The sequence below is a fragment of the Babylonia areolata genome, chromosome 1 (assembly GCF_041734735.1).
Source record: "Babylonia areolata isolate BAREFJ2019XMU chromosome 1, ASM4173473v1, whole genome shotgun sequence".
NCBI classification, from domain to species: Eukaryota; Metazoa; Mollusca; class Gastropoda; order Neogastropoda; family Buccinidae; genus Babylonia; species Babylonia areolata.
The window spans coordinates 59,080,718-59,090,717 of NC_134876.1; the positions used below are offsets into that span (position 1 = coordinate 59,080,718).

Genomic DNA, 10,000 nt, shown 5'->3' on the forward strand with positions numbered 1-10,000 from the left:
ACACACACACACACACACACACACACACAAGCTGTCTTAAAAAATGACAGTGTGTCACACTCCTGAGGGAATTAAGTAGAACTGGAGGTATCGAGAATTATCTAAAGATCTCCAGTGCAACAAAAGTAAGCTTACTGACCCTGACCATATAGCCTACTGACAGTAAACGTTTGAAGGTATAATGGCAGAAATAACTGTAACCCCTCCAGCAGGTGTCTGTTAAAATGTTATTTTCCATCCCACGGGAAACCCGACATAACGACCCAATACGTGTGTGTATACAGGAAGGCAGGAGAGACGAATATATCAATTTCCTTCTCATGTCCCTTTGTTAGCCGTGTCGGTTTTTAAATACCTTTAATAATTTTTAATACATTGTGAATTGTATTCAAACTCAAATTTGATTTGTGTGTGCGTGTATTTTCTTCTTTTTTTCTTTCCTATTTTTCCTTGTAATTCTAATCTGCTTAAACTGCCACAGCACAAAACTCCTGCTGATGACACCAGTATGACTAAGATGTTGCACGAATACACAAGAAAATACCACATGCGCTGATTCTAAAAGCAATTCATGAAAACATGCCCTTTCCCCTCCACACATTCCTCAGGAGGGAGGGGAGAGGGAGTGCGGGTGCATGGTGGGCAGGGGTCGGGGGGGGGGGGCGTGGGGGGGGGGCGGGACACCAACCTTGACATCCCTCTTGTCGAAGCCGAGGGCTGTCCAGGGCATGGAGCCGAAATACTCCTTGAAGGACTCCTCGTCGCGGTCGGAACTGATGAAGACGATCTCCAACTTCTTGCCGCTCTCCTTGACTTTTTTGTAGCAGTCGGCCAGCTCTGGCGTGAAGCCACGGCACGGGGGGCACCAGTGGGCCGAGAAGTACAGACCTGCGGGAAGGGAGCATGCATGTTAAAAAACAACAACAGATTTTTGGTCACCAAAAAAAACCAACAGATTTTTGGTCACCAAAAAAAACCAACAGATTTTTGGTCACCAAAAAACAAACAAACAACAACAGATTTTTGGTCACCAAGTCTTTTACGGTCATCGTAGCAGTTAATTCATATCCACTGTGTCTACGGCTTGGCATAAAAAGACAGGGCCCAGTCCACCCCTCCTTCCGACGTTTTAACCTTCCCCGACCGAAGTCAGGTTTAAGTACAAACCTGGTGGGTGGAGTGGGGGAAATCGGAGTAAAGTACCTTTCCAAAGGACACAATACCATGCCGAACTTGGGGTCCTCGAACCTTGATCACTGGTAAACTCAGGATCGAAGTCCAACACCCAGCTCCATTGATGTGCTTCCTGTGCATGTATGTGTTGTATACTAGAAGTACAATTTACTCTTTTTTATGAACTTTTTTTTTCAGCATTTACATTATACAAGTACATACCTTCGAACAATCAAAACAAACAAAAAGAAAAATTGAAGCATTTCAGCAAAAGATACACACACGCACACACACAAATTATCACCATTATCATCATCAACATAAATGTTTCTCAGAGAAGGGCTCTGACACTTCTCGTCCCTTGACCAGAAGTACACTACTTTTTGAAGTGGAGTTTAACGAGCAATTGGCAAAAATCCCTGAAGGTGAATTTGGTCAGAGCTTCGGTCTTGGGTTGGTGAAGATCGCGTTGTTCGAGGGGTGCCTGACCGGGTGGGAGGTTTTCTGGCGCCCCAAAGGGGGAGCCTTGGCTGTCTGGTTGGGGTGTGAAGTCCTGGCTGTTATTCTGGCATTCCGGGTATATGTCACACACACACACACACACACACACACACGGTGATTCAGTGTGTCAGGGAGCGAAACGCATGATTTATGTGTGCTGCCTTCTGATTGGTCGGACTGGAGAGTCGGAAGTTGGGATGAGGAGTCAACGGATCGACTTCATGCTTTTGGTTTGAGAGAGAGATGCGAGCCTGAAATTTGTAGAGAGAATGATGTAGGATGAAAGTAGGATGAATGTATCTAAAATTTGAAGTGCCAGACTGTTGAGTACCAACGACCTTCCTGGTGTTATTTTATTTAGCTGACTCCCTCCTTAGGATTCAAAATGTAAGTTTTGGTTCTTCGTCTGAACTCGTCTTTTATTGTTATGTCTAGATCTAAAGTGATGTTGAATTTTTGAAGTAGTTTAGGAATTGAACTGAATGAGAGAGTGTTAGGCTGGTTCGTGATTATATTTGTTGTGGGAAAGGGGTTCCGGAATAATAAATGTACAAGAAAGGAAGATGAAAATGATTTCGTTATTGTCCTTGATCGGAACTGGTAGCGGAAGGTGTGAGCCTGGGTATGTATTCCATTTTTATATGTAACAGAAATCCTATCCGTGACACACTGTGAAATATACAGGTGAGCACTGCCGAGAAATGAATGACTCGACGTATATTTCTTGCCAGCCGCAGAGGCAACTGACCTACTGGGCCAAATAGATGGTCTTGGTTACTCCCAGGTTGGAAGACCGCCAAGCGCCGGTATTGGATGTTGAAATCCACACGACTCGGATTTTACATGTCTTGTCTTGCGGGCACGTGAGCCAGGTGTATAATTTGTCAGTGCTCTACGATTGTCCCGGTTTTGAAACCACGTTCCTCGACCTGTCTCTCACACACACTCACTCTCCACCCCACCCACCCATCCACACACTCCCCCTCCACCCAAAGTCCATATACGCAGCAACATGATAATAGAACTTCTTGACATGACTATCGAACTACCGTTTCTCAGCGGAAACAAAACAGTGATATGTAAAATATTTCATAGGTTTCATTCTCGAATTTTATTTACTGTCTCTCTCTCTCTCTCTCTCTCTCTCTCTCTCTCTCTCCTTTCGTGTGCTTAGAATCAGTTGCTTTTTGTCATGAAGACCAATGTCGATGTGGTGTCAAGAGTGGATAAACTGGCCCTGGCTGGGTGGAATCAGATAAAGTCAGACATAGACACAAACAGAAAAAAAGAAAACAAAATGGAAAAAAAAACCAAAATGAAAGAAGATTATTTCAAAAATAAACTTCGCCAGTTTCAAGGTGTTAACGTGTGTGGTCTGATCCATGTATGCTACACCACATACGCCAAATAAAAAATAGAGAAGCCTGCTTTACGCATAAACCCAACTCGTTGATCAGGTCTTGAGAGCCTACACTAGGTTTTTTCTAAAACGTTGACATAAAATGAAAGAAAATAAATAACCTGAACTAAACAAATAAATAAACACATTAAAACATGATAGCATTATAACTAAAAAGAATGAAAGAAAGAAAAAGACAAAAAACAAAACAAAAACAACAACAACAACAACTAATGACTGACATGATGAAACTGCAACTGGTCGAACAGTCACCACCACCACCACAACACGATCCTTATCTCCCCCCTCCTCCTTCACTAACCCACCCGGGGGCCCCACTCTTCCCCCCCACCCCTTCAAACCCCCTAAGCCCCCCACCTCCTCGAAACCCACCACCCCCACCCAAATCCCCCCCATTTCCCGGGGCCTTCCAACATATACAGGGACCAATTCCTATTATGCCAGCCCCACTGACCGGCAAAAACAAGCCACAGTTAATAAGCCTTACAGGTAACCCGGGCAAAACTCTCGGCATCGTGACCTTGGCTTTGACCTTAAGCGTTGTGGGTGGGTGGGTGAGTATGCGGTTGTGCTGTGGGTGGCAGCGGTAAATTTCCATTGGGTGAGTCCATTATTCATACCGAACAGTGTCGATGATATATATATATATAATGGACTAGCCTCAACACCCTTAGATACGGGGAACGGTTGGTGACCCAGGCATTCAATGTGAAAACACTCGTGATCAGTAATTCCTGAGGCAAAACGTAACTGTCAGACGTTATTCTTGAGTTGAGGTCGGGGATTGGGGGTTGGGAGTTGGGAGGTGGGGTGACCGGGGGGTGGGGGTGGGGGGGAGTTGCTGCTATGGGCAACCAGTATAATAATAGTTTGGGCTCTCTTTGCCCGTGTGCGCGTGCGCACACATACACACACACACACACACACACACACACGGATTACCATACTGTTCGGACACTTCTGATTCCAGTGTGGATCTAAACAATTTAGGCTCTCTGTCTCTGTCTGTCTGTCTGTCTCACACACACACACACTGACACACACACACACACACACACACACACACACACACACACACACAGGGTGGGAGAGAGAACACTGAACACTGAACACTTTAATGTCAATAGCTTTACAACCCTAATGACATGGGGGTTCATAATACAAATAACAACATGCATCAATAGTAATAATACTGATGAAAACCAAAACGAAATCAATCAATCTGTGCAACAAAGTACAGTTCGACCATCCATGGGAGAGAGAGAGACAGACAGACAGACAGACAGACGGACCGTGAGACAGAGACAGGCAGTTTACAGGGAATGATACTGTTCCACATGTATAAACAATCAGAGAACGATTCAAATTCAAAATTCAAATTCGATTTCAAAAACACTTTATTAATCCACATGGAAATTAACGTGAGCAATCACTGATTATAAGACGACCCTCTTACTTATTTCTCATGGTACAAAACTTGACAAAGAGAAATTGATAACTCGGCTTCATCAAACTGAGGACAAAATGTGTGGATAACCTCTCTGACAAGATTTTCCTTTCTTACTCTGTCTCGATCCCCTTTGAACGTGTTACTACTGCTTCTTCTACTATTACTACTACTACTGCTACTTCTACCGCAACTACTACTACTACTACTACGACGACGACGACGACGACTGCTAATCGTATGTATATACTGAGCTCTGATTTTTGTCCTGAATTAACAAAGCGCTTTCGGGGGCAAACGTTTACATGTTTCCATAACTGACAAAAACAAAGGGACGCAAGACAATACTTACATTAAGTTATGAAGACATGTAGAGAGAAGGCTGAACAAAACATAAAATGAAAGAGGTGTGTGTGTGTGTGTGTGTGTGTGTGTGTGTGTGTGTGTGTGTGTGTGTGTGTTCTTGAATGAATCCGGATTGATTGACACTGAGGGAACGAATGATGAACACCCAAAGGCAGTTGTCAGCTGGCTCAACCAAGGTAGCCAGCCTGCCTCCATGTTTCATCACACAGTGATAACAATTTAGTGAATTTGCACTTAGTTTGTTTCTTTAAAAAACGTAGTACAGTTACGACACTTCATTACAGTTACGACACTTCATCTAAGTCAGCATTTGGTGCCCTGTTTATCTGGCAACACAATATTATACAATCAAAAGATAAATATTTTAACCCGTGAAAAGGGACATATACTACTAACTTACCAAAGCTGCTGCCGGCGCTGCTTCTACTATTACTACTATTGCCAATATAAGCTGAATCACAAAACGATGAGAATTGATTAGACGACGTGAAATCATTCACAAGTGGTGATCATGGTAAAACATAATGGTAAAAAAATTAATAAAAAATAAAAAAATTGTTTGGTCGTTCCTTATTAGACGAATGTCATCACCTCTTTGGCTTGACACTTTAATCGTGTTTCAATGTTAAAAATCACTCTTGAAAGTAGACGTTCAAAACGGCGAATACAACCATATTTGTTCATGAAATATACCCTGATCAATCATTGAAAATAAAACACACACACAAAGAAAACTCCATAAAAAGGAAAAGAGCTCACCCTTGCTTTAGTGTTCTCTAAGTCGACTGTAGTAAATGTTTAAGTAAAAGAAAGCATATCAGGTTAAAGAACCAGGTAGGTGAAAGGTTATACGTTTCCAGCAGTGAAATAAATAGATAAAAACAAATACATACATATATACAAAGATACATGCATATAGTTATTTTCTGGAGTTCAAATCCAAAAAGCTTATAATTATACATAAAGATCCTTCTAAAGAAAAACGTGGTAAATGTCGCACTTTAGCATCGTAAATTCCTGGAAAATAATTATATCCTGTCACAATAGAGTAGTATCATAATCATTACACTTACCAATGAGGTCATTCTCCGCTAAGCTTTCAACCGACACATCGCCACTCTGTCCCACCAACACGTCTCCCAGAAGAGCTTTGAATTCGGCTGCCATGATGCTAGTAGGTTTGTCTGGTCAGGTTTGCTGCACCTGCTTTGTCTCTGACCTGCACTGATGAACTGAAGGAATACTTGAGTTCGCGAGATTTTCCACTCTCACGCGGGACAGCCGGCCGGTGTTGACCACATTGCGCTGACCCAGCAACGCTGCACGCTAATTCGTCGGTGTCTGCACAAAAATGTGTCCCTGTTCAGATATGTCCCTAGGCTGGGTTGCATTATTAGCCATGTCAGCAGACTTGCTTAGCTTTAGCCCCATGACTATTGGGAAAAAAAGTAGAAGCAGAAAGTGGTGTTTCAAGTCATATATCATTATCCAGAATCATCAACCAAAAACTGAGAAAAATTAATGGTCTGGAGATAAACCACTCTGGATGATATGTGTGAATTTTCAACCTTTTAGAAGTCATTTCCTTTTCTTTGATGATGTGATCAGTGACGTGACTATACCCGTGAACTGATTTTACAGCCATAACAGTCAAGGGATTAAGAATCGTTCTAAGTGTATGGAGTTTGTGTAGACTTTATGACTTCGGCAAAATTGGCGCCGCAAAAATCGACCCAGCCCTGGAATTTTCTTTAATTCTGAAAGTGCATTTAAAAGCAGGGATCAGCTAAAAAATGGCTTAATCCTCGGTGGCAAAAATATTTCCACTAGATTCTGATTTTATATCCATTTCCCTTGCTCTTTTTCTTTTCTTTCTTTCGTTCTCCATTTCCTTTCTGGCCTTCGTTTGTTCTCCCTTTCTTCCTCCCTATCCCTTCACCACCTCTCCATCAGACATTGAGTCATGGTCTGGGTACTGGCAGTTTGGATGAAATGATAAATGGAGGTCTTATGTGAAGTAAACATTCCAACTGTCCAAGCTGGATGTAAGCATGTCCCCCAACAAAATCTACTGGAGAAATAAAATGGGGAGAGAATGAATGAATGAGTGAACTAGTGAACGAATGAATGAGTAATCTTTGGTGTTTAAAGATACACAGTTCTTTAAATAAGGGTGAACAAAGCCAACAGTGTATAACAAATATCAATATATTGAAGAATGTTTATGAACCTGGTGTTATAGTGTGCCAGCAGTGTCATCCCCCCACCACCCACACTCTGTCCCCCTTTCTCTCCCCATCCCTTCACCACCACCCCTTCCCTCCCCTTCTTATCTCCCTTCCTGCTCCATCCAAAGTCCAGTCTTTGAGGTTGCGCCGACACTGCGCCACCGTCCCTCCTTCCACCCCCACCCCCACCCCCCTTACCCCCACTCCCTAGTTGGCAGCCTTTGGTCAGCGACGCCACGTCACCCGCCCCAGCTGTAGGAACAGGTGCGGTTGTGTGAGGTCTGCCGCAATCTCCGTGCTGAACTAGATGTCGGCGCGTTCGAAACAGACTAGTGTTGGCATATCGGAACATCCCGTGTGGCGGCCGGTCTTTCAAGTCGTTCCCCATCTCCCCTTTCACGAACGCAGTTGAGGTAGATGACGGGACTTCGGAACGTAACCTAGGGAGAATTTATGCTAATGTGAACTTTGATCAAGCTGGCTAACATGTCAAGAGTTGTATTGTCCTGTCTCTCCAATCTCTTTGTGACGTAAACGGGTGAACTTGTCGTCATAGAATGTGTATTGAATTGTAGCAAATCAGATCAATCTGTTGAATTGGACGGATCGGAATTAAGCAATGAATCTGTCAGTCATTCACATAGCGTCACTAGGACAAGCAAAGATTGGTTATTTCAGTTCAACTAGTTGGGGGAGTGAGTGCTGTAGCTTGCATTAGTATGCACAGTATGTTGTGGGAAGGGATAAAACCAGTCAGCACAGCCAGTTCTCAGCTGTCTCCCAGAAAAACTGACTGACACAGGGTGGCTGACTGATCAGTGATGTGAGGAGCAAGGAAATCCCTGTTGGGCTGTGATTACCGTCACAACTTGTAATGGTTTTATGCTATGTTGATAACTTACTTTTGTTGGGAACAATGTTTTATGCCAGTGGACAGCTAGTTTGAGTTGATCTTGTGGCTTGTGGAAAGAAAAGGGGTTAATGTGTGGAGGGAAGTACTGGCCTATATCTTTTGAGTCCCCCCCCCCCTTCTATTTTCTTACAGATATCTTGTTCTGTATTTTTTTATGTATTACTTACTTGTTTTGTATATAGTAGGTGGTGTTGGTTCAGTGTGAACTGAACAGATCTATAGGCTAACGAACTGTCAGTGTGTGTTGAGGGTTTTTCATGTGTGTGTGTGCACATAGGGGTAACATCAAGTGTTGTGGAACACATGTTTGACTTGTTGGTAGTTGTGATAATATGTGTAGGAGTTGTGCTATGTGTCAGTGGTTTACCTTGTTTGGACAAAGTGGGAAAGCACATTGTAATGTGGATAATGACTTGATTAACCAGGAGAGCACTGGGGGTCAGTGCTATGTTGTTGCACATTGCTGTTTACCAGAGATGTGTTGGAAGTAATGATTTCCATACATGTACTTGTGTCAGTGGGACACTTTGTGAAAGCAAAGAGTAGATTTGTTTGGTAATGGTAACACACGGTTTTATTATAAGTATGATGGGTAACATGAGTTGGAACACAGGGTTGTATTGGTCCGTGATATGTTTTGTACACAATATGGTATGTCACTGTTGGTGGCAGGTAAGCTTGATGAAGCTTGTATGACCTCACATAGATCTATGTATGAGAGGAGTGCATACTGGTGGACATGTGATGAAAGGTGCTGAGAGGGTATAGGCCTTTTATGTTAGTGATGTCCAGATATTTGAGATTTTATCTGACCTGGGTTTTGGTTGTGTGTTTGTGTTCCAGGTGTGCTGCTTGTAGATGCTGCTTATATATGCTGCTTGTAGGTAGTACTTGAAGTAGGCAATGTGTGCTGTCTTAGTGTGTGTTGCTTTGGCAAAGTGTGTGAACTGCTTACCTGTGTTTATTGTAAAGTAAACACTCTATAAAACCCACTCCATGTGGCCCTGCGAAAATGTGTGAAGAGAGAGAGAGAGAGAGAGAGAGTGCAAGTGAGTGTGGGCATCAATTAGTAGATCCTATATACCCCTGTCTGCTCCCCTCTCTCTTGGAATAGAACGAACCACAACACTTTCGAAAACAACAGTTTTTACACTGGAATCCCAGACCCATTTGACATTCCATGTGGTTGATGCAAACTAGCAGCAGCAGTAGCAGCAGCAGCAGTAGTAGTAGTAGAGTAGTAGAAAGGTGACTGTCACATCTCATGACAAATCAGTCTTAACCCCCCCCCCCCCCACCCCCACCCCTTGTTCACCCACCCCATCTAGCTAGAGAGCAGTGTGGGTTGTGCTGATTGCACGTAATTTTCGAGTCTCGGTCTCAGTTAGGTTGCCACTGAACTGAGATCAGCCTCTTCTTTGCTGGGCAGTGACAGGAATCAGGGCTTTTCGACCGCCACTGTCATAAGGGTAGTCGTCTCAGTCTTTGGTGTGCTTCAGGGCTGTTTGCCCGTCTTGACGCTCGTCAGTGGGGATCAGTTTCCTTCGAGTGGTTGTGTGCTCTTCGTCCTTGGTGTTCTGTGTTCTTCCAACCTTGTGGTAATAGTACCTCTTCTGGAAGGTAAGAGGAGACTGTAGAGGTAGTTCTAACATGTGTTTTGTCTGTTCGTCTTGTGTTCATGTCCGTGAATGAGAGAGAGAGAGAGAAGGGGTGGGGGTTGTGTGAATGATATTTAAGTAAATACAATATTTTTCTGTTTTATGTGCATGTGTAGGATGTGTATGCATTTTAAACATAAATTTTATAAGATTGTGATGATATAATTGTTTACGTGTTTTGAAAGGGTTCAACCGTAAGAAACCTAGATTTAAATTTTCTTCGTGAACCCCCTCAGTTGTTAGGTCTATAAATGCGCGCGCGCGCGCGCGCGTGTGTGTGTGTGTAGTCATATT

The 10,000-nt window shown here is 43.2% G+C and overlaps 1 protein-coding gene across 1 annotated transcript in view; it reads right to left on the reverse strand.

Moving 5' to 3' along the window:
• LOC143284721 (nucleoredoxin-like) overlaps positions 1-6,186 on the reverse strand; it is a 6,724-nt gene extending 538 nt beyond the window's left edge. Inside the window, exons 1-2 of the mRNA XM_076591665.1 lie at positions 5,981-6,186; positions 689-888 (exon numbers count right to left, since the gene is read on the reverse strand). Coding sequence (XP_076447780.1) covers positions 689-888; positions 5,981-6,074 — 294 coding nt within the window. The 5' untranslated portion in view covers positions 6,075-6,186. The remainder of the gene's footprint in view (positions 1-688; positions 889-5,980) is intronic.
• Between the last annotated feature and the right edge of the window lie 3,814 nt (positions 6,187-10,000).